This window comes from Ictidomys tridecemlineatus, chromosome 5, assembly GCF_052094955.1.
Source record: "Ictidomys tridecemlineatus isolate mIctTri1 chromosome 5, mIctTri1.hap1, whole genome shotgun sequence".
In the NCBI taxonomy this organism is placed as follows: domain Eukaryota; kingdom Metazoa; phylum Chordata; class Mammalia; order Rodentia; family Sciuridae; genus Ictidomys; species Ictidomys tridecemlineatus.
The window spans coordinates 30,053,497-30,079,647 of record NC_135481.1 but is presented as its reverse complement, the minus strand read 5'-3'; the positions used below and the strand labels follow the sequence as shown (position 1 = coordinate 30,079,647).

Sequence of the window (26,151 nt, the reverse complement as noted above, 5' to 3'; positions counted from 1 at the left end):
ACCTGCACTCACAATTTGTGTAAGCCAGTGGTTTTCAAACTTTAACACACAGAACTACTAGAAGGATGTGTTAAAACACAAATTGTTGGTTCCTACTCTCTCAGAGTTTCTCAGTGAGCAACTCAATAAGGCCCTAAGCAACTGTCTCAAAGTAAAAAATGGGCTGGGGCTGCAGTACCACACCCCAATAGCAAAAAAAATAAGGTGAGACCTAATAAAGATTTTAAAATCTTTAAATGGGAAAGAAGCACAACAAATGCATTCTCTTATGGGGATGCACAGCAAAGTGACAACAGTGTTAACACATGTAAAGAGGGAAATATCAACAGAAGAATAAGGAACTTCAAAAAGCATAGTGCAGGAAAGAAATAGCAGTATTAGTGTGTACCCAGCATAGTATGTATAGGGGGTATAAGGAATGCAATCACCATGAGTACTCCAGTTCCAGAGAAGTTTACTGCTTTGGGGAAAAAGTGGTATATCATGAGGCCTCACCACAGACTGATCAAACCACCAAATATTCATCTGTTTCCTGTTCTAATACCATGGTGACCAAGGAAATTACTAATGATCAGAAAAGTTAATAGCAAACACAAGAATCCCAGTCACTAGCAAAAGATGCTGATTATATTTTAAGAACTGACTTCTGATTTATACCTAAATTCCATATGAACTAATTTGTCTCATCCATCAAGTATCTGATCATTCTTAAATGTTACTAGGACTATTTATTTTCTGGATTTGAGAAATTAAATGTCTAAACTATGGTGATTTAATCCAAAAGGGGCTCCATAATTCCTATGTGACAAAAACACAGGAGTGAATAAAACAAATGCACTTAAATTAAAGCTTGCATCCCCACACTCCTTACCTTTGCAACAAAGTAATCCCACATACTAAGTTCAGGAGGAATAAATTTTTCTTTGTAAGATGGTCTTTCTGCGGGCACTGGTGGTGGGGTAGCATCTTTTACAGGCCTTCCAGGGACCAGCATTCTCATGTTAAATCTCCTACGGTGTTTATCTATGTCTTCAGAAGGAGCAGGAGGTGCTGAATAAAGATTTTTTTTTAAAATATGCATTTGTTATACATCATTAATTTATAGAGTTAATTTTTCTTTTCAACCCACTCTTGCCATATTTTAGTCAAAATTAAATTACTTATATGTGCACTTCTAAATTGTTCTAGTTACTGTGTCAGTTTTCTAGCAGTAATGGGAAAGTTGGAGATGAATATCTTCCATGGAGTAGCCTATTTGCTATATAGGATAAGGATTAAAGTAATTCTCCATAAAATGAATTAAATAAGTGGTATATTCAATAAGTATTAGAGAGAGTGAATGGATACATGGATCAAGAAAGATTCAATGAATACATAGGATTTAAAGCATGTCTTTAAAAGAAAGGCAGAAACCCCATGGGAAGAAGGGAAAAGAGAACAGGAACAAATGGCCAAAGGAGGTTTGAGTAAAAATATTGTTTGTGCTAGACAGAAATCAGGAGAGGAATAATTACCATTACAAAGTCTAGGACCAGCCTCTGGACCTGAAGCTAGGAATTTAAGGTCAATTTTCACTAAAGGTTTTTAACCTAGTCCCTAGATGAGGTCTGGTCTGTTTGATCAATTAGAGAGGAAAACGGAAGATGGCATAAGAAGGGCTTGACTAGTATGGTAGACTGTTAAACCTACAGGGAGAGCTTGATATAAGGAATACATTAAAAAAAAATCAGGATTTAGGAACTAATTGGTTATGTGAGAGAAAGAACAACAAATCCATTTTCTTTTTTAAAATCTTTAGGTGAAACTTATATAGCATAAAATTGACTACTTTTAAGTATACTATTCAGTAGTATCCAATATATTTACAATAGCGCTCAACTACCACATTTATCTAGTTCTAAAGTATGTCACTCCCCCAAATGGAAACCCTACACCTACTAAGCAATCACTCAATCCATCAATTTGTTTTCTGTCTCTGTGGATTTTCTATTCTGGATACTTACTCTGGATATTTATTGATGGATAAAATAACCAGAAATGAAAAACAGAAAATTCAGGAAGAGAAGTAAGTGATTTGTAGGGATAACCTTTAGATTTAAAGTGGACTACAATTAGGAAGAAAGAGAAATCTACCTATAACAGAAGCAGAAGCAAAGGGAATTGGTGAGATCACTTCCTTTACATTAGCTTACACAGGAACCTATGCATAAGTTAAGGACAGAGTTTGGAATATGAGTCGTTTAAACTCTGTGTCAGTATAATATGACCATTTCCAGGGATGAATTAAGATTATTTCCATGTTTTAGCACCAAGAAAAAAAGCATCTGTGTGTAACTCACTATATCCTATCATCTTAAAAAAGTGGGATGAAAACATAGTTGCCCATAAAGAAAAAAATATCTACACATACACATGCAAAGAGAAACTGGAATTTAAAAGGCCCTGTGCATGACTGAAATGGCTGCCTTATATAGCACCATGAACTTAATCTAAAGCCACTGGTCAATCTTGAAAAACGCTGAAGATTTATTTAAATCTAAGAACTATACTTTTTCCATAACCTCATTCCTTAACATCATCTCCTTACTTACCTTTCTACTATTTATTATCCTCTTCAAACATGCCCTGTTTTATTAACCTCAAAAATGTTTGTTCTATAAAAATAAAATATTCTAACATGGGTTTAGTTATTTATACCAAAAAAAAAAGAAGATGACTATACTTTAAACTCACTGATTTTCGAGGTAAATTTTCTTAAAACAAAAAAAAAATCTTCTAATTTTGGAATTTACAATGATCATACATACAGTATCGGTATAAGACTTCTCTTACCCGAAATACTTTCTGATTGTCTCCGAGGCTTCACAACAAGTTTCACACCCCCTCCAAAAACAGCAGCCCACATTCGGTTATTTAATGGGTGGGCTGCAAGCCGAAATAATTCGTTGGAAGAATTTGTAGCAAGAGCATGTATCAATAAACTTAAGTAAACAGCAACAACAGCTTCACACAACAAAACATTCAGTTTGGGCTGGTCTTCATCTTGTGCTGAACTCAAAAGACTAATAAGTGAGCTCACACCTGTAAAAGTATAGAATATCACATGAAGTATATCAGCATAAAGCACCAGAAAGAAAAAATATCTAAATTTGGAGTATAGTGAAAATTATATATCTGTATTCTACAAAATAAATAATTCAATAATTTGAACAACAAAATAAATGATAGGAATGAATTATAACCTATACAATAAGAATCTACTAGTCTATAGTGATATAATAAGTGAATTACTAAATACAAAGGGGAAAAGAAAAAAATCTTCCTTACAAAATTTTAAGTAATAAGCAGAAGGATGGCAGAATTAGAAGAGCACAATCTAGTCAACCCACAGTAATATCTGATTTACACAGGAATCATAACTGGATGCTAAAATGTGATATTTTACTCAGCAACTCTTCAAAAGATAATGATTAATTATAAAGGAAAAAATAATAACTTTATAAAGGAGAAACCTGACAGAAACCATGTTACCAAGTGATCGAAGTTAACAGCACAAGTAATGGGAATAACTGACATCAAATGCCTCTTGATACTATGCACTCAGAAGGACACATCTTTTTCATGATTCCCCTGATAAAAACACATAATCTGAATCTAATATTAAGAAAAAAATTTTTAAAAAGCCCAAATTGAGGGACATTCTAAAAAAGTAACTGGCCAGTACTCTTTGAAAGTGTCAAAGTCATAAAAGACAAAGAAGGAGAAAATTCATTCATCATTCAAGGAGACTAAAGAGACATTACAGCTAAATGTTAAATGGAGACGAAGAAAAAGGAGTGGAAAAACTGGTGAAATTTTAAAAAGATCTATGGATTAGAGCACGGTACTGAATCAATGTTGAATGTTAAATTTGGTAATTGTTCTGTAGTTATGTAAAAGCATGTCTATTTTTAGAGAAAACACAAAAATATTTAGATACAAAAGGATATACTGTCTGTAACTTAATACCAAATATTTCAGAAAAATAATGCCATTAAGATATACACACACATCTGGAGTGGAGACAAGAAATGAACAATAAAGCAAGGATAATAAACTGGTAATATTTGAGAAGTCTGGGTGAAGGTTATACAAAATTCTTTATACTTTTTTTAAAACTTTTTTATAAGTCTGAAATTATTTCAAAATAAGGATTTTAAACAAAATCAACATATTTCTAGAAACTTATGCTTAAATTAATTTAAATATATGGGGTACTGAAGGGAATAGAGAAGGTTTGAAAAAACTGATGTAGAGTGTGGGAGGCCATCCTTGCACATGATTTGAGTTACCTCCCTTGCTGGGCAAGAGGCATTTAGGCACATCTTGTGTCCAGAGCTTTCCTCACCCTTCTCAGGTCCGAGGGCTTATCTGTGTGGAGGCATGTCTAGCCACAACCCCGAAGACCCAATTGTCGCCCCTGACCTTGGGACGCTGCCCCCCCTTAATCTTCATTGGATGAGATTTTCCCCAGAATTTTTTGCTCCCCAATAAAAGTCCACTCCCTGGCGTGTTCTCTCTCTCTCACTAGCCTCTTCTGTAAACCTCGATACCACAATAAGTGGCTGGAGGCTGGAGCTAGGAGGAGCTGTCCTGGAGCCGGTTTAAAGGTAATTAGAGTCTTGTCTCTTTAATTCAAAACTCCCTAGAGATTTCTCACATTTCGAACCTTCATTCATGAAGCCAGTGCTGGTCACGGGCTAAAGTGGAGAATAAGAAAGAGCTAACCAGAAAAAAGGGAAGGAATGACAACATAACATACATATCACAGAAGGGTCACTCCTGTTCTAGTACATAAATATACACTCTTGAAAATAATTGTATTTTCTCTGGCCTATCTGAAAGTATGTCTGTGATACTGCTGTAACTCTAATACAGAATTTCTAAGGATAAAGGACTGATATGTTCACTCTTATGAAGGATGTTAAGTCCTTGCTTTTTATGCTGGTCAACGCAACTGTGTTTTTGAAACCTTGGGTTTCTGAGTCTTTAGATAATGTTACAGTATCTAAGCATTCCTAATCCATAGTGGAAAACATCATCAAAAAACAAACAAAAAATCATTCACCAAATCTACAAAAAGCAACAATCAGGAAACTAGCTAGTAGGTTTTTTAAAAAAGAACTACTAAGAGACAAGATGGTGGACTAGAAGCACCCAGCACACTCCTGCTTCTCAGTGAGGCTGAACATGTTGAAGTGGGTGGCTGTGGGAGGGTGCTGGAACTCAACAGTAAAGGGACAGAAACCCAGAGATTTTTGGCTAACAGAACAGTACTAGAAATAGAGTACCCCAGCACTGTTGGCATGGCAGCAAGATCAAGGGAGGAGGAGTATCCCCTCAGCTGGGGTACAAGTTAAAGAGAGTTCTAGTGAACTCTACGGGAACAGAATCTGGTATCTTGTAGACATCTAAGACTGGGGATCTGAACAGCTAGTTGGCTTTGGAGGAGTCATCTGAATTTCCCAATGAATAATCACAAAGTTGCAAGCACAGCCATCTTGAGAAAGGCCCTGTTGACCAAGCTTACCACTCTAAGTGTCAGACATCCCTGCATCATCCTATCTCCAGGAACCCACAGCTATTCCACAAGCATTGCCTCAGCAACTGACTCTCTAGTTAAAGAGTTTGAGGCAAGGGAGACTCTGAAACAAATCCCCTGTGATTCATGCAGAGAAAAGCAGAAGGTGTTTCCCTTTAAAATCAGGGTTCAGGAAACCTGTCATCATTCTCTGGGGAAGTTAACAGTCCTGAGTGATTTGGTTTTGCATGGGAGCTGAATCTGAGAGCACCAGAATCTAGGGTGGCAGATCACTCAGAGCCTCTTCACCCACTCACTCTCCCACCACAACACAGATCTTCACAGCTCCATTGCCTCCCCTTCCCTTAGAGGCGTTCACAGACATGGTGGAGTACCAATGTCTGCCCTACCCTTGGAGCATACAGCTCAAAAAGCTACAGAAAAAAATACTGCAAGATCCACCACATTCCATGCTAGCTCATTCCAACATGGAAATCAACTGAGAGGAATACCAACCAGCTTCAGCCACAAATCTATCCCACTAGTTACCTGGAAAGCACAACAGAAAGAACCAAGGATAAATAACTCAACCTTCACTCTATCCACTGGGTACACAGCCTAAGAAGACCCGAGAGAAGCTCTGATCAGCAGAAGTTGTGATTATCCACCTTTGATCCTTCATTCAAGCACTCTGGCAAGGAGAAAATTTTCATTTATATGAAGTCTAAAACTATGAAAAAACAAAATAATATAAATCTCTATATATGTACATATATTTACATATATATACACACATACAGTTTGTTAATTTTCTAATTTATCTTTTCTCCTTTTTTCCATTTTCTCCTTCTTTTGCTTTCTTTTGTTTTGTTTTGCTCTTTTATTTCTTTTTCTTTTTTTTTTTAAACAAGAAGTTTATTTAAACAACAAGACGATGCTTGACTTGAAGGGAAAACTATCTAGGAATCTTTTTTAAGAGTAATTTACCCCTACTTAAAGACAGATTGCCCTACATGTAACAGCTACGTACAAAAAAGTTATAAAATTGTCCTTGGTTTTACAATGATAAATGAAAAACACTAAAATTCTCCAATTGAACAAGGTATGCATGGATTTTTATGTTGTTCAGGTTTTTTTGTTGTTGTTTTTTTGTTAAAACAGTGAGAGCAAAATAACTTACTGGAATATAAAGATAAGAGCTGAATGAGCATGGAGAAAGGGGATATTTTCACAGAACCAGTATTTTTCCCCATCCCATCTCCATTTGATGTTAATCAAAACATATCATTGGCCATTTAGTTTAAAGAAAAAATGCAATATGCTTGTGCACATACACAAGTTACTTTATGTACAATAAAAGAATGGGGAAGGAGAAAATGAAAGAATAAAGAAAACTATACTGTAGTAGTCAGGATGTGGTGGAGCCAAATTGCAGTTTTCTAATTGAGAATGTATTTTTGGTCTGTAAGAACAGAGTTCTGGAGTAAAGTAGCAGGTTTCCTTTTTAGTAGACACCTCCTGTCTGCTGCTGGAACACATCAATTGTATCTTCATCCTCTATTTCCAACTGTGCAGGTGTGTCTGTTTCATTAATTGGCTGCCCGTCAAATCAGAATCTGATTTGCCTCATCAAGAAATCCTGTCGTTCACAATATGCTTTCATTAGTATACTTAATCTTAAACTGCACCACAGAACCATCCTGCCTCGCCACCTTAATATGATCGCTGTTCTCAGTCTTGGCTCCTTCCTTGGGCTTTTCGTCCGCCATAGTGAGCGCCGGAGTCTCCTTAGCTGCCACTTCACCAAAAAGGTACCAGGTCTGCACCGAATGAGCCTGATTCTTTTTTCTTTATTTTCTAAGTTCTTTATTTTTTTTCTGGTACTAGAGATTGAACCCAGGAGTGCTTCACCTAACTGACCTACATTGCAGCATTTTTTAAATTTTTTGAGACAGGTTTTCACTAAGTTATTTAGGGCCTCGGTAAATTGCTGAGGCTGGCTTTGAACTTGCAATCTTCCTGCCTCAGTCTTCCAAGTTGCTGGGATTACAGGCATGCACCACCACATTCAGCTTATTTTGAAGTTTTGAAGGTTTTTGTTTTTATTTTACTCTACATTTCCTCCCTTTTCTGTTGTTAAGGCTGTTGTTTTCTTTTAATCTTTTTTTTTTTTCTTTTAGTGCTGAGGATCAAATCAGGATCTCATGTGCATTATGTGGATGTGCTGCCACTGATCCACTGAGCTACACTTAGCCCAGCTTGAACCTTGGAAAATACTTCATCTTGAAGAAAGTGTGGGGGGACAAAAGCCCCAGCCAGTGACCCATACTCAAGAGGGATGTGATATCTGTTCCTGAAGTCACTCCATGGTAACAGCAGAGAGAAAAAATACAACTATTGTGGACATAACACTTTTGAGGGTCTTCAGCATGGGTCACCTTAATACCCTGTCAGACTGCACAGTATAGATAAAACTGGATATGAGCACTACAGAGGCAGAGCTGTGATTCTGGCCCCCACCAAAATATCAGGAAACACCAAGAACTGCACCAGGGTATAAACACAGGGTAAAAGCTTCAGGACCTTTACAACAATTGGAGCAACCAGTATCAGAATTGCTTTTTAGTAACAGAGCCAGTATCAACAGTTCCCACGGAAACCCCCATCACCTCATAAGGGCTTCCAATCCCATCACAGAAGTAACCAGAGAATAAACTCCACATATTCTGCTGACTACACCATACTTTCCTGAACTAGCAGAGGAATCTTACTTAAGAGAAATACAGAGAAAGTGAGTACATATTGTCAAAACCCACTAATTAAAGTCAAAGAAGTCACAGGAAGATAATACTATGAATTTCAATTGGAAATAAACTCAACACTATTCTACAAACTGATACTCCAAGACATATAATTAAGACAAAGCCACTTACCAAGAAGGCCCCTATATACAAATGGAAGAGATATACATCCCAATGGATATACAACAAATCTCAACATGGAAATGTAAGAAGATGAAGAAAATGGGGTAATATGACATCTCCTAAACTTTATAATTCTATTATAACATGTTCCAAAGGTATCAAAATAAATGAAATGCCTTATAAAGAATTCAAAAGAATGATTTTTTAAAAAGGTCAAAAGAATCCCAAGAGAATACACATAAACAGTTGAATGAATTAATAAAGTCAATTCAGGATATTAATCAGAAATATAATAAAGTGAGACAGATTATGAAAGAGAACCAAACAGAAATCTTGGAAATGAGAAGCCCAATAAATCAGAAAAAATGTTCAGTTGAAAGCCTCCACAATAAACTAGATCAAACAGAACAAAGGACATCAAAACTTGAACAAGTCTGACAAAACACTACATTCAGACAGCCATAAAGAAAACATACAAGATCTCTGCAACACCATTAAAAGATCAAACATACCATAATTGATATACCTGAATAAGAAGAGTTATAGACTGAGGGCATAAAAAATCCTATTCAATGAAATTATAGCAGAAAATTTCCCAAATCTTGGGGAAGACAGAGACATCCAGCTATGGCTTATAACATACCAAATAGACATGCAGAAAAGAACCTCTTCATAACAATTAAATTGCTGAAAGTACAAGACAAAGGAAGAATATTAAAATCTGCAAGAGAGAGACACCATCACAGTTAAAGGCAAACCCATTAAATTAACAGTAAAATTTGAGCAAAAACTCTATAAACACCAGGGTAAAAAAATAAAATAAAATGATGTATTTCAAGTTCTAAAAGAAAAGTAACTACTTGAAGGATTGCTATAACCAGAAAGAAAATCCTTTAGAAGAGAACTGGAAATAAAGGCCTTCTAAGATAAGCATTAACTAAGGGAATTCATGACTTACTAGACCAACATTACAGAAGATGCATAAGGGAATCCTATACCCAGAAGAGGAAGAATGATAAAATTATTAGAGCACATGAAAAAATAAATCCCACTAAAAGATTAGATACACAAATGAGAATTAGAAAAGAATCAAACAGTATCAATACAGTAAACATCAAACTTTTAAGATGAGTACTAAAGGAAGAAACATACTTTTTTTTAGAAAAAGAAAAATCAACAGAATGTCAGGAATAATCCTGAATATAAATGGTCTTAATGCTCTAATTAAAAGACACAGACTGGCCGAATGGATTAAAAAACAATACCCAACAATCTGATGCATCTAAGAAAATCACTTCATTTGCAAAGACACACAGACTTAAAGTGAAAGAATGGAAAATGATATTCCAAGCAAATAGAATATCCCAAGCAAATAGGATTACATCCAACAAAATAGAATTTTAAGACAAAATCAGAAGAGAAAGGTCAATATATATTGATGAAGGGAATAATACATCAAGAAGATATTATAATAAGTATAGATGCACCAAATGTTGGAGCACCTAGTTTTATAAAACAAACACTACTAGACATAAAGGGAGAAAGCCTTTACTGCAATAACAGTGGGTGATTTCAACACCCCTCCTGTACCAATAGATAAGTTAAATTATACTACAGATAAGATTGACTTAACAGACATCTATGGAATATACATTCTTTACATCAGCACACAGTACTTTTTCTAAAATAGATTATAAATGAGACTCCAAAGTCTTAACAAATTTTTAAGAGTTAAATAAGACACTAGAAGGCGGAAGATTTGACATATTCATGGATTGGGAGAATTAATATAGTTAAAATAGCCATACTACCCTAAGTGATATACAGAGTAAGTGTAATACTCATCAAAATACCAATGACACTCCATAAAACTAGAAAAAACAGTCCTAAAATTCTTAGGGAAGCACAAAAGACCCCAAATAGTCAAAGCAATCATAAGCAAAAAGAGCAATGCTGGAGGCATCACAATACCTGATTTCAAAACACACTACAGGGCCACAGTAAAACAAACAAAAACAGCATTGTTCTGGCATAAAAGCAGAGACCAATGGAAAAGAACAAAGGAACCAGATATAAATCCACATATTTCCAACCAAATGATTGTTGACAAAGGGGCCAAAAACACACACTGGAGAAAGGATAGCCTCTTCAGTAAACAGTGCTGGAAAAATAATATCCACATGTAGAAGACTAAAATTAGACTGTTATCTCTCATCTTACACAAAAATCAACTCAAAATGGATTGAAGATCTTAATATAAGACATGAAATTTTAAGAATAGCAGAGGGAAACACTTCAAGATATTGGCACAGGCAATAATTTCCAGGATAGGACTCCTAATAGGTCAGGAAACAAAAGCCAGAATTGACAAATGGGACTATATAAAATTAAAACAATTCTGTACAGCAAAGGAAACAATGAACAAAATGTAGAGACAACCTACAGAATAGGAAAAAATATTTATTCATCTAACAAAGGATTAATACCCAGAATATATAAAGAACTCAAAAAATAAAAAAGGAATTACAAAACAGATTTCAAAAAATAAAAAACAAACAAACAAAAAACACTTAAAATTCTCACCAGGCCACTGAGCAGGAGATGAGTTTGGTGTTGCATGTTCTTCAATGCTTTCTGTCCTCAGTCTTCGACGATCACTTAAAAGAAGTCCTTGATAAGCCATACCTGTAAACTGATTTCCTTCTGTTTGACTGCTAAAACAAATAGGTTCAGTTATTTATCATCCTAAGAGAGGTAATAAGAAATTATACTATATACAAATAATCTGTTTTAGAAGATTAAAAAAAAGCAAAAGTTCTTGAATTCACTGTTCTAATGAGAATTTATTTTAGTTCTTGAAATTAGTTATAAATGTTTATTGATAGCTTTTTAAAACAAAATATCAACTTTACTACATTGGGCAGAGGTCATTTACTCTTTTAAATTCTTTTCCAGAATCCACCTAATATTTTGAAATCTTTTCTATTCGCACTCATTTTGAAGTATGAGGTAAGCAGACTATTGTTGGGTTTAGATACAGTAGACAAAGTTTCAGGGTACTAGTTTGTTGGATTTCTTATCTCTGCAAAGTTGTACAAGCTTAACCCTGAATTTAAAAAAAAATAGAGCTAAACTATGGAGAATTATAATTTTAGAAATATCTAAACCTCAAGCCAAAAGTCACTAAATATTTACTTTCCTCTTCAGAATGGGTCTTTTTGTGTTGAATAAATACAAAAGCAGAAACTAAAGTATAACTAAGAACTGGAAAGTACATATTTGAAAACAATGTAATTGAATTCTTTTTTGGTGCCATTTTAACCAGTGACTGATATCAAACAAGTTATCAATGATCATTTAGATGACCATGCCAACTAAACCAATTTTTTTTTCCATTTATCTACATTCCCAAATCTTTGGAATTTGTCTAGACATGCCCTAGAAAGGGTAAAATTAGAGCACAGGTTATTTTGAAAGAGTAACTCCTTATTGAATATCAAATATTCTCACAAATGGCTGCTAAATTTACGAGAAAAAGTCTAAACATATTTTAATATAAATTCTGTACTTCTATTATTTTTAAAATTTTCTAAATATACTACATTTAAATCTGGGTCATCCTTCTAAGTGATTCAATTTCTTAGAACTTACATGGCTCTACTTATTAACATGTGAAGTATACACTAAATGAAGGTGATATGACATTTAGAAAAATTCAAACCGTTACTTTTACTTGATCTCTTCCAAAGACTTTTACATCATACATAAATGCATAAATTTGACTTTAATAATTCAACTTTAGAAATGTACTTTTTCACTTTTCAAGGTTTTAAACTAAAAACCAGTTAAAAATAATAAAAGCTAATCCAATACAAAAAGAAATAATTCCTAAGAAAAAAATTTAGTGTAAGTTTTTTGACAGTAAGCTTTTCATTCTTGAAAACAAAAAGATGGTATTGAAGATAATTTACTTTTACTACTTGTCATTTTCTATATTTACCTGTTGTTTCTGGGAGATAACTAAACAAATAATCATTTTATTTCTGATTCTATGTCAGTCATATTTGGGGATTTCTCAGTCCCTGGAAACAGAATCCTAATAAAACTCTGAAATGGTTTAATGTTTTTGCTGTATTAATACTATTTTGGGTGATTTTTTTTTTTTACCTGTAGCTATGACTGTCACATAATGCTTGGTAAATTGATGCAGAAAGTGATGCTGCTAGTGAATGAAGTGTGTGCACCTGAAACCAAAACAGCCACAATTACATTTTATACTAACATTTCTACATAACAGCAATATCTTAAAAATTAGAAAATACTCAGGAAATAGCAATATCATAAGGAAGACTAGATCCTATATGATACTACTAACTTTGCTTTTAAACTTCTAAGTCTCACCCATCTTTATATGCATGCCCATAACAAAGCTAACTACTTCAGACACATCTTTATCAAATATTTACTTACTGTGAACCTGCCATCTACCAGGCCCTAAGCAAAGCATCAACATTGATGTTACTGGGACTTGTCCTAGGCTATCAACAATTAACTTATATCGTTAATTTAAGTTAAAATTTTCTTTAAAAAGGAAAAACAAGTACAGAATTTTAAGAACTCTTCTTTAAGCTTGTCTGATAAATTTCTCTTGACAAAAATACTCAATAATAATAAAATGTTTATTAAGTGTATCAATCACTGTGAAATGGCTGATTTTGTAGAAAGTAAATAATTCATTTAATATTCATATAAAGTTAAAAAATTCTCTATTTGATATAAAACCACATTTGATATCCCACATTGAATAAACATTTTCAGACTCATAAAATCTTAAAATTTGAAGGGACTTTAGAAATTATTTCAGACTTTTTGAAATCCTTACCCAAATATCTATGAACTGGAAATGTTTACTTAGTACTTGTATAAATTTTATCAATTTTATACATGTCTAGCTTCACCTAGCAAACAATTAATTCACATTACCAATGAGAAGCCTCTAGAAGGTTGATGTGATCAGTAAAATCTTAGATCCTTCAGAATAATGTACTAGCAGAAATCAAACATGTTGTCAAATAAAAGAAATAAAATAAAAATTATGGGTATTTGAAATGCACATCCACCACAGGAACTGAAGAGCAGAACACAAATATACTTAAGGTGATACAGTGGAAGTCTAACTCTTCAGATCCTGCCAAGCTCCCTTGTAGTTCTTGCAATGTAACAATTTTCAATTTTCTCAGCACAGGGCATAGGTTTAATTTGGAGTGGTAACTCTGTCAAAATTCTGATTGTTCCTAAGTATTACATAGCCTTCAATAAACACAATCATCAAGGAAACACTAACAGGATACTATCTCTGGAACCATTTTTGATTAATCATGGTTCTCTCCCAGGTATTCCTCAACTTACATTTTTACTGCATTTTGGCATGTAAACAGGAGTCATAAATATTTCTAATTTTAATGACATTTAAGGGAATGTATAATCTAAAGGGATATGAAGTGGCAAGAACACTGTCTTGAAAATTAATTTTATTACCAAAAAAGCATACCTGTCTTAAAGGAAGACAATAACTTTTACAAAAATAAGAAAAATGCTTACTTTTAAATTACATTCATTGGATAGTCCGGAATTGATTGGAAATGAAAAGGTAGCACATAAGAACACTTGAGAATACTTTCTGGCAGTTCAAGTTTGAGGACCTACAAATATAACATATTTACCTTCTCAGTATATACAACATCAAATAAACAAACTTTACATTACCTTCACATCTTCAATATTGGGATGAGGCGGTGTTTTCATCTGAACAATAGTATAAAGTATATCATGGATGTGATTATTTAAGTACAATACAGGATTAGCTATAACTGTTTTTGTTGAAGCAATACTTGCTGAAAGCAGAGGTAGGGTGGTAGGCAATGGTAATGGAGACTGGAGCTGTTTTACTGTAGTTTCCTGGAAGTGAGAGTAAATTTTTGTTTTCAAAGTAGTTAAAATGAAGGAGAAAAAAAATAACAGTTATCTGACAAAATACACTTGAGTAAAAGTAGTATGTTCATTTACTTATTCACTCAATCCACAAAAATTTATTCAGCACCCAGTATTTATCAGGTACTATGCCAGATGAAGAAAATACAAAGATGAGAATTTTGCTCTCAAGTTTTTAAGCATATCAAAACTTTCACTTAAATAAAAAACCATATAGACTACAAATAACTGCCTCTTATGAACAGAGCAGCTAAATATATTTGGATTAATGCAAAAACAGTTTTATAGCCCTAGCTGGAAGGGCCACTGAAATTACAAAAGCAAAAGTATGTCCATACCTGCTGTGATTCTTGCAGCAAAAATTTGAGTTCCATTCTTACTGAGGCTAGACCACCACCTTGGGCCCCATGAAGGCTACAGTAACTAAGAAACACTCTTAGGAGATCTTGGTTTTTCTGCAACCACAACTTTCGTCTTTCTGCATGCTCTCGTTTAGCCTGCAATCTTCGTCTTTCTATTTGGTGTCGCTCATATGAACCAATATCTGGTTTGTCCACCATTTCTTCCCGATCCAGAAGATCACTCTCTACTTTGGAATCTGTTTTACTGGAATATTCTTTAATAACTGATTCATGATTGCATATCTCATGCAAGGCAGCAATTTCCTTTTCAAGCCAGTTATAGAGTTGAAATCTGAGCTTCCCTCCATCTACTTCATAACCTGTCGCCAAAGTTCTTAGTTCAGTCATAAGGATCTTTAAACAAGCTCTGAATTTTAGTTGTTCAGCAATCACATCAACTTCAGTATCACCTTCAAAGTGATCTTCTTCCTGAGGAGTCAATAACATATTAGGCTCTGAGGACTTCTGATCTTCTTGTTCATCTCTTCCTCTGGCATCTGTACTTTTCATTACTAAACCAATGGCATCTTCATCCTCTTCTAAGGCACTATCATGATCTTCTCCCCAATCAAGAGTAAGAGGTTCCTCATCAACTTTAACAATTGGCTGACTCCAGTCAAACTGTGCTGAAGTTATGTTTGACCAGTCAGTGCCAGAACTCCCATTGCCATCGCTCATAGTTTTTGATTCTGCAGACACATCACTCATCTTTTTAGAAACAAAATCAGGTGGATCTTTTTTAGCAGGTAAGGCAGACATTTTGGTTACTTTTGGAATTTTGGAAAGTACCTCCAGGGCTAGAACAGGACATCCAACCTTAAAATGAGCATTTGCAGTAGTAAAGAATAATTTTCTCTCTATGAGGTTAATTTTGTCAGCAAAATTTTTCTCAGTTTTGAGACCTAAGGTTGCCAAAGTTCCTTCAGGGGAGGCAAGGTTTCTTCGAAGAAGCAAAGGATGTGTTCGAAGGTAGTTATAAAAACTAAATACCACTGGGTTACAAGATTTGATGATAACTACAGAAACCAAATAGATACATCAAAAGTTAGTATTAATTTGTACTTACACTGCAAAAGAATAAAATGCGTCAGCATTTCTTCATAATAAAGGACACATTAATATTGACCTTAGGTAGGTTAAACTCTGTTACATTCATGTAATCATTAAAACCATAAAACTGAAATAAAAAAAAAATCCCTGTATACTATGGAGTGATATCCAGGATATATTAAGTAAAAGGAGATGCAGAAGGAAGACTTACATGTATAAAATTTTAATTGGTTCCCTGAAAAGGGAGAAGGGTACAAGAAAAGAAGCTATATTTCTCTGAAAATACTTTGGGGTTTTATATATTTAATTTCAAAACCACGTCAACATTTTATACAAATTTAAAAGAAAATAAAATTTTAAAAAGTAAATTACAAAAGTCAAATTTATTTATTGTGGTACTAGAACCTGAAACCAGAGACACTATACCACTGAACTATATCTCTACCCCTTTTTTATATTTTGAGAAAGAGTCTCAATAAGTTGCTGAGACTGGCTTCAAACTTGCAATCCTCCTGCCTCAACCTTCTAAGTCAGTGTGATTATAGGCAAGTTTCCCATAAAATTAAGTGAATCTGTATGTTAAGTTGGTAGTGTGACCACATACAGACGTGAACTAGTGACTTTAAAATAATAAATTTGACTGTATGTCCTTAGTAGGATATACTATAAAAATAAATGGCATACTGTTTGGGTATATGGATAGAGTATTTATTTAGCTATTCTGTTACCATGTGCCCATGTTTAATTTTACTGCAAACAAAGCTGACAAATACTCTCCAAGTGCTTAAAAGATCTAAATTATTTAGGATATCCAAAAGTGTAAAAAGTAAAGATTTTCCAGTCCCATGCATCAAACCAATATGTGTAAACATGCAAATTTTCCATGTTAAAAAACATAGCTATATGATTACTTAGGAAGAGCTAAGCAATGTAATAAACATTCTGTATGCTTTATTTTTTTATTCTTTTTTCTTTTTAATGGTGGTACTAGGGACCGAACCTAGGGTTGCTCGAACACTGAGCTACATTCCTAGCCCTTTTTATTTTTTATTAATAGGGTATCACTAAATTGCCCAGACTTGCCTCAAACTTGTGACTCTCTTGCCTTAACATTCAGTTTTTTAATGTGCTTTTTAAAAACATACTTTTTTAATGTATATGAAACCAGAACAGTATAATAATTTTACTTATATTCCTCAAAATATAATTGTGAGATTAAAAATGTGTGGTCTCTTTAGTATTACTTAAATTATAAGATGCTAGATTTTATAATAAATATTAATAGTCTAATCTAAACTGACAAAAAAATCAATAATTTCTTAGAGTTGAAAAGTAAATCTGGTAATGATATTTTTAAAAATCTGAATGAAGTTCTGAAGCGTTTTCCTTTAGGAAAAAAGAAAAAGAAAGAAATGTATAAAAGTCTTACCTTGATGCTCATCTTCTTCTTTTGGTGTTTGTTCCAGTAATGTATCCAAGGCATGGGTGTAATCTTTCATCACCCAATAGGCAAGACTACGCAGGAAAGGATCAGGATGCAATCTTTTGCAATTGAATCCTGACCCATCCTTTTGGCAACCCAAAATCTTTTGATTCAAGATGGATAGGTAAGTGGATGAAGTCTCAAATTCAGATTCGTATAAGCGGGCAATAACCATAGCTAGCTGAATATCTTCCATTTTTTCAAGACATACCTGAAAATTTAAGTTTTAAGAAATATTTATTTATTTTATTTAGTGATAATTATTTAGTGATATGGACTATCTCACTAATATCCTAAAATCATCTGCTATCATGGTAGAAGGAGGCGGTCCAGAGGTTGAGACAATGAAAGGCAGTTAAATGATTATTTCACAGCAGACTAAGGAAAAATAAGAATAATAAGGAACTAGAACTTAGAAATTATCTAGGGTTTGGTCCCATAACAGCACCAATAAACAAATAAATAAATAAATAAAATCTAATTCACTTGAGTTAAATTTCCCATTTCAAAATCGTAGCATTTATAATTTTAAAAAATCATGCCTGAGATAATCATGAAGAATGACTAATTTTAAATTTATAGCAATTTTACTTTGTTAGATAGTTCCTATTTCTTCTATCATGTAATATTTCCTATTCTATTTTTCAATCAACTGTTTTAATTGCTCAGAATGATAATCAGTAACTATAAGGAAGAAATTATAAGTAACAGGAAAATTAACATTGCTCTCATAATCACTTGCCAGCATTATATATTTAAAATGAGAAAATTTACAGAGAATTTTCTCACATTTATTTTTCCAATATCTAAGACAATTATATCACAGAACAGTACAAATCACTATTTTAGTTTCTTATCTATGAATTTCATTTAGGAAAAAAAATTGAAATTTCTGCTTTTCTGCATAAGATAAGGAGATTGTGACCTGAGGATAACCAGCTGCTGCATTTCGCCTAGCCATCTCCTTGCAAAATTCCTCATTGGCAACCTTCCATAACAGGTATTGTCCTCCAGTTAGCACAGCTTTACAAACATTAGCCCAATCTGCTGGTGTCATGTTTAAGTTGGTAATGGATTCGACCAAGCTTACAGTGAAGGGTGCTTGAGGACCATAGGTTGTTACAGCCTCTTTTAGCTCCTTCACTGATTTGAAATTTAAACCCTGGTGAATTCGCTGCCCTCCTACCTCAAATACAGGGCATACTTGAGATCCCGTCTCAGGATCCCAACTATCAACTGCAGGGGTTGGGGGTCTCCTAGCAGTGACCTATGTATTTTAATTGTTCATAATCATAAGATGACCACAAAAATTGCATTCGTAAACCATTTTTGCCATTTTATATATTATTTTGAAATATAATATGCCGTATATAAAACTGTTTCTCCTCTGAACTTATTTATAATTTCACTTATCACAGTGCTACTATTTTAAGTTCAACAATTTCTATAGTTATATTCTGTTCTTATAAAAATATCACCAAAAAATTGCAATCTCCTCAAAGACCTTTTCAGGTTTTCAATCTTTTACAAGTATTTCAAAGCATTTTTTCTTATTTATACCTCTATGGCATCTTTCAGTGAACCAGCTAACAAGAAAAAAGCAGCAGATTGTTCAAAACGTTGTTTTCCAAGTAAAGAAAAAGCATTTTTCAAAGCAGCTTTACGCCATCTATCTTCATTAAAGTTGTGACTGAAAAATGATGTCATTTTTTCATCATGTTGTGACCTGGGAATCAGAGCACAAATATCAGTGTTTAAACCAATTTAAAATATCTTAATTCTTTATAGAATTAAAAATAGAAATCCTTTGCAATGCAAAAATAGAAAATAAAAAACGGAAACATCCATCTAAAAAATAACTTTAGTTATAAGTATGTAACTGTATATATTTTTATAGGTTTTCAAGCATTTCTTCTCTTCTAATAAGGAAAGCTAATAGTTCCTTATGTACACTAACAGGACACAAGAGTATTTTTTACTTTCCAATGAGCTTGTATCAACTTTATTTAGAACAACATTCCACTCTTTACATTAAGTTGAAAAGATATGTTGACCATTTGTTGAAGATAAAGGAACAAAGGCATAAAGAAGTAAGTTGATTTGACCAAGATAATGTATCTATCTTCAAAAGCACTAAGTTTCTGATATGAAGCACACTCTTCATTCCACTAAATCATATTAAGTGTTGAGGCAACTTACCTAAACAGACCCCACACTACTGCTTTTTTCTTCATTGCAAGATAGAATAATGCAGCATCTAAGGCATCATTATTCCTTTGAAAAGCAGCTTTGGCAACCTAAATAGTAAATAAAATATTATTTTAACTATCTGATAAAACAATTACAACCAAGTAGACAATAATCAATGCTTTCCTGCTACTTCAATGGATGGCAGAACAAAAAAAACGGAAAAACTTGGCTCTATTTCACAATCTCAAAAGACTTATGACACATGCTCCTAAGGACAGTTTGCATACCAGTGATTAGAATATAAATAAGAATAACATCTAGCATTAATTGAGTACTTACCATATAACTGGCACCAGTACAATCAAGCACTTTTCACTGATCTTACTGAATCACTTACAACCCATGAGGTACAATTACCATACTCATTTTACTGGTGAGGTGATTAAGACACCAAGAAGTTGTGAATGGTCTACAGTCACACAGTAAGGAGTAGAAAGGTATCAGAACCCAGATAGTAATAAAACTAACATAGGGGGCTGGGGTTGTGGCTCAGTGGTAGAGCATTTGCCTTGCACATGTGAGACACTGGGTTCAACCCTCAGCACCACATAAAATTAATAAACAAAATATTGTGTTCATGTTTAATTAAAAAATATTTTTTAAAACTAACATAGGAAACAATAAAAACAGACTATTTATTTAATAGATGTGACCAAATCTTAAAAATTCAACATACTCCATTTCTTTTTTTTTTTCCCATTTTATTTTTTTTTATTGTTGGTCGTTCAAAACATTACATAGTTCTTAATATATCATATTTCCAAGTTTGATTCAAGTGGATTATGAACTCCCAATTTTACCCCGTATATAGCTTGCTGTATCACATCAGTTACCCTTCCATTGATTTACATATTGCCATTATAGTGACTGATGTATTCTGCTGTCTATCCTATTCTCTACTATCCACCCTTCCCTCCCCTCCCCTTTTCTCTCTCTACCCCCTCTACTGTAAATCATTTCTTCCACTTGTATTATCTTGTCTTACCCCTCCTTTCCTCTTATATGTAATTTTGTATAACCCTGAGGATCACCTTCCATTTCCATGCGATTTCCCTTCTCACTCCTTTCCATCCCACCTCTCATCCCTGTTTAATGTTAATCTTCTTCTCAAGCTCTTCGTCCCTACCCTGTCCTTGGTTATTCCCCTTATATCAAAGGAGTCATTTGGCATTTGTTTTTTAAAGATTGGCTAGCTTCACTTAGCATAATCTGCTCTAATGCCACCCATTTCCCTCCAAATTTATGATTTTGTCATTTTTTAATGCAGAGTAATACTCCATTGTGTATAAATGCCACATTTTTTTTATCCATTCATCTATTGAAGGGCATCTAGGTTGGTTCCACAATCTTGCTATATCGTGAATTGTGCTGCTATGAACATCGATGTAGCAGTGTCCCTGTAGCCTGCTCTTGTTAGGTCTTTAGGGAATAGACCGAGAAGGGGAATAGCTGGGTCAAATGGTGGTTCCATTCCCAGCTTTCCAAGAAATCTCCATACTGCTTTCCAAATTGGCTGCACCAATTTGCAGTCCCACCAACAATGAACAAGTGTATCCTTTTCCCCGCATCCTCTCCAGCACTTGTTGTTATTGGACTTCATGATGGCTGCCAATCTTACTGGAGTGAGATGGTATCTTAGGGTGGTTTTGATTTGCATTTCTCTGACTGCTAGCGATGGTGAACATTTTTTCATGAACTTACTGATTGATTGTATGTCCTCCTCTGAGAACTGTCTGTTCAGGTCCTTGGCCATTTATTGATTGGGTTATTTGTTATCTTATTGTTTAATTTTTTGAGTTCTTTGTATACTCTGGATATTAGGGCTCTATCTGAAGTGTGTGGAGTAAAGATTTGTTCCCAGGATGTAGGCTCCCTGTTTATCTCTCTTATTGTTTCTTTTGCTGAGAAAAAATTTTTAGTTTGAGTAAGTCCCATTTGTTGATTCTAGTTGTTAACTCTTGCGCTCTGGGTGTCCTATTGAGGAATTTGGAGCCCGACCCCACAGTATGTAGATCATAGCCAACTTTTTCTTCTATCAGACGCCAAGTCTCTGATTTAATATCAAGCTCCTTGATCCATTTTGAGTTAACTTTTGTGCATGGCGAGAGAAAGGGATTCAGATTCATTTTGATGCAAATGGATTTCCAATTTTCCCAGCACCATTTGTTGAAGATGCTATCCTTCCTCCATTGCATGCTTTTAGCCCCTTTATCAAATATAAGATAGTTGTAGTTTTGTGGATTGGTTACTGTATCCTCTATTCTGTACCATTGGTCCACCCGCCTGTTTTGGTACCAGTACCATGCTGTTTTTGTTACAATTGCTCTGTAGTATAGTTTGAAGTCTGGTATCGCTATACCGCCTGATTCACTCTTCCTGCTTAGCATTGTTTTTGCTATTCTGGGTCTTTTGTTATTCCATATGAATTTCATGATTGTTTTATCTATTTTTACAAGAAATGCTGTTGGGATTTTGATGGCATTGCATTGAACTTATAGAGGACTTTTGGTAATATCGCCATTTTGATGATGTTAGTTCTGCCTATCCATGAACAGGGTATATTTTTCCATCTTCTAAGGTCTTCTTCAATATCTCTCTTTAGGGTTCTGTAGTTTTCATTGTATAAGTCTTTCACCTCTTTTGTTAGGTTGATTCCCAGGTATTTTATTTTTGGGGGGGAAATTGTGAATGGAGTAGTTGTCCTCATTTCCATTTCAGAGAATTTGTCGCTGATATACAGGAATGCATTTGATTTATGCATGTTGATCTTATATCCTGCCACTTTGCTGAATTCATGCATTAGCTCTAATAGTTTCTTTGTAGACCCTTTTGGGTCTGCTAGGTATAGAATCATGTCGACTGCAAATAGTGATAATTTAAGTTCTTCTTTTCCTATTTTTATGCCTTTAATTTCTTTCATCTGTCTAATTGCTCTGGCCAGTGTTTCGAGGACTATGTTGAACAGAAGTGGTGAGAGAGGGCATCCCTGTCTTGTACCAGATCTTAGAGGGAATGCCTTCAATTTTTCTCCATTCAGAATGATGTTGGCCTGTGGCTTATCATAGATTGCTTTTACAATGTTGAGGTATGATCCTGTTATCCCTAATTTTTCTAGAGTTTTAAACATAAAGGGATGCTGTACATTGTCGAATGCTTTTTCTGCATCTATCGAGATGATCATATGGTTCTTATTTTTTTTAAGTCTATTGATGTGGTGAATAACATTTATTGATTTCCGTATATTGAACCAGCCTTGCATCCCAGGGATGAATCCTACTTGATCATGGTGTATAATTTTTTTGATATATTTTTTAATCTGATTCGCCAGAATTTTATTGAGGATTTTTGCATCTAGGTTCATTAGAAATATTGGTCTGTAGTTTTCTTTCTTTGAAGTGTCTTTGTCTGGTTTAGGCATCAGGGTGATGTTGGCCTCGTAGAATGTATTTGGAAGTTCTCCCTCTTTTTCTATTTCCTGAAATAGCTTGAAAAGTATTGGTGTTAGTTCCTCTTTAAAGGTTTTGTAAAACTCTGATGTATACCCATCCGTTCCTGGGCTTTTCTTAGTTGGTAGTCTTTTGATTGTTTCTTCTATTTCCTCTATTGTTAATGGTCTGTTTAGGTAGTCTATACCCTTCTGACTCAATCTGGGCAGATCATAAGACTTAAGAAATTTATCTATGCCTTCACTATCTTCTATTTTATTGGAGTATAAGGATTCAAAATAATTTCTGATTATCTTCTGTATTTCTGAAGTGTCTGTTGTGATATTGCCTTTTTCATCCTGTATGCTAGTAATTTGGGTTCTCTCTCTTCTTCTCTTCGTTAGCATAGCTAAGGGTCTGTCAATTTTATTTATTTTTTCAAAGAACCAACTTTTAGTTTTGTCAATTTTTTCAATTGTTTCTTTTGTTTCGATTTCATTAATTTCAGCTCTGATTTTAATTATTTCTTGCCTTCTACTTCTTTTGCTGTTGTTTTGCTCTTCTTTTTCTAGGGTTTTGAGATGAAGTATGAGATCATTTATTTGTTGGTTTTTTTCTTTTTTTAAGGAATGAACTCCAAGCAATGAATTTTCCTCTTAGAACTACTTTCAATGTGTCCCATAGATTCCGATATGTTGTGTCTGTGTTTTCATTTAACTCTAAGAAGTTTTTAATTTCCTCCTTGATGTCTTCTAAAACCCATTGATCATTCAGTAACCTATTGTTCATTCTCCAAGTGACGCATGATTTTTCCTTCCTTCTTTTATCATTGATTTTCAGTTTCATTCCATTATGATCAGATAAGATGCATGGTATTATCTCTACTCCTTTATATTGTCTAAGAGTTGCCATGTGACATAATATATGATCTATTTTTGAGAAGGTTCCATGTGCTGCTGAGAAAAAAGTGTAGCTACTTGATGTTGGGTGGTATAGTCTATATATGTCAATTAAGTCTAGGTTGTTAATTGTGTTATTGAGTTCTATAGTTTCCTTATTTAACTTTTGTTTGGAAGATCTGTCCAGGGGTGAGAGAGGTGTGTTGAAGTCTCCCATGATTATTGTATGGTGGTCTATTAGACTCTTGAACTTGAGAAGAGTTTGCTTGACGAACATAGCTGCACCATTATTTGGGGCATATATATTTATGATTGTTATGTCTTGTTGGTGTATGGTTCCCTTGAGCAGTATGAAGTGTCCTTCTTTATCCCTTTTGATTAACTTTGGCTTGAAATCTATTTTATTAGATATGAATATGGACACTCCTGCTTGTTTCCGCAGTCCATATGAGTGGTATGATTTTTCCCAACCTTTCACCTTCAGTCTATCTATATCTTTTCCTATCAGATGCGTCTCCTGTAGGCAGCATATTGTTGGGTCTTGTTTTGTGATCCGTTCAACTAGCCTGTGTCTCTTAATTGGTGAGTTTTAGGGTTATTATTGAGATATGGTTTGTTCTTCCAGCCATATTTGTTTATTAATGTTACTAAACCTGATTTTGTTTTCCTCTTTGATTACTTTCCCCCCTTTACTGTCCTACTTCCCACTGTTGTTTTTCAATGTTATTTTCCATTTCCTCTTCCTGTAATGTTTTGCCAAGGATTTTTTGAAGAGGTGGTTTTCTAGCTGCGAATTCTTTTAACTTTTGTTTATCGTGGAAGGTTTTAATTTCATCTTCCATCTTGAAGCTTAATTTCGCTGGATACACGATTCTTGGTTGGAACCCATTTTCTTTCAGTGTTGAAATATGTTATTCCAGGATCTTCTAGCTTTCAGAGTCTGTTATCCTGATTGGTTTACCCCTAAATGTAATCTGCTTCCTTTCTCTTGTAACTTTTAAAATTCTCTCCTTATTCTGTATGTTGAACAACTTCATTATAATGTGTCTAGGTGTGGATCTCTTATGATTTTGCACATTCGGCATCCTGTAGGCTTCTAGGATTTGGGATTCTGTCTCAATCTTCAAGTCTGGGAAGTTTTCTCATATTATTTCACTGAATAGATGGTTTATTCCTTTGGTTTGGAGCTCTGTGCCTTCCTGTATCCCAATGACTCTTAAATTTGGTCTTTTAATATTATCCCATAATTCTTGGATGTTCTGCTCATGGTTTCTTAGCAGACTTGCTGAGCTGTCTATGTTCTTTTCAAGTTGAAATACTTTGTCTTCATTGTCTGATGTTCTATCTTCTAAGTGATCTACTCTGCTGGTAGTATTCTCAATTGAGTTTTTAAGTTGGTTTATTGCTTCCTGCATTTCTAGGATTTCTATTTGTTTGTTTTTTATTACCTCTATCTCCCTGTGAAATTGATCTTTTACTTCCTGGATTCGTTTATGTAGTTCCTTGTCAATGTGATCTTTCATTGTCTGATTTTGCTGTCTCATGTCTTCCTTGAGACTCCAGATCATCTGAAGCATGTATATCCTGAACTCTTTATCTGACATTCCATCTGTTGCAGCTATTACTTCTTCTAAAGTTGAGTTGACCTGCATTGCTTGTGATCCTTTCTTTCCTTGTCTTTTCATACTGCTCGCGTTTCTTTCTGCTTGGTGAAACTGATGTGTTTTTGAAATTTACCCCTATTTATTTATATTGCTCTTGTATAGTTGGGAAGTCTCCCTTGCAGGGCGGGTAGTGGCTGTGCTCCTCCTCTAATTAGGGTGGTCTGTCTACCACGCTGGTCGGTCGCAGGTCTGCCCCCCCTGCGGGCACGGGTGGCAGCTCTGCTCTGCCCCCACTACAAATGTGGTGACGTAACTACCACACCCTCGGGTCGTTGGTCCTGATCCGGATGTGGGGGGCGGCTCTGCTCGATCCCCACTCCAATTGGTGTGACGTGTCTACTACACTGGCAAGCCTCTAGGCCTGTTCCGCCGGTGGGTCGCAGGTCTGCCCACCCTGCGGGCTCGGGCAGCAGTTCTGCACAGCCCCCACTCCCAATGGGGGTACCTGACTGCCTCTCCAACAGGTGGCTGAGCCCCCTCCTGAAACGGGCGGCGGCCCTGCTC

General features: G+C 34.7%; 1 protein-coding gene and 1 pseudogene across 9 annotated transcripts in view; both read right to left on the bottom strand.

The window, feature by feature from the left end:
- Nucleotides 1-26,151, bottom strand: part of Dmxl2 (Dmx like 2) — a 152,677-nt gene that overhangs the window by 18,342 nt on the left and 108,184 nt on the right. For 7 of the 9 annotated variants that reach the window (XM_078049610.1, XM_005316570.4, XM_005316568.5 and 4 more), the window contains exons 21-29: nt 19,609-19,706; nt 18,970-19,135; nt 17,356-17,620; nt 14,814-15,892; nt 14,251-14,442; nt 12,652-12,728; nt 11,068-11,198; nt 2,833-3,081; nt 872-1,050 (exon numbers count right to left, since the gene is read on the bottom strand). In XM_078049610.1, the coding sequence (XP_077905736.1) occupies nt 872-1,050; nt 2,833-3,081; nt 11,068-11,198; nt 12,652-12,728; nt 14,251-14,442; nt 14,814-15,892; nt 17,356-17,620; nt 18,970-19,135; nt 19,609-19,706 (2,436 nt within the window). The remainder of the gene's footprint in view (nt 1-871; nt 1,051-2,832; nt 3,082-11,067; nt 11,199-12,651; nt 12,729-14,250; nt 14,443-14,813; nt 15,893-17,355; nt 17,621-18,969; nt 19,136-19,608; nt 19,707-26,151) is intronic. The other 2 variants (XM_021726705.3, XM_005316569.5) reach the window with 1 other exon arrangement.
- On the bottom strand, nt 7,015-11,057 carry LOC144377739 (small ubiquitin-related modifier 2 pseudogene; annotated as a pseudogene).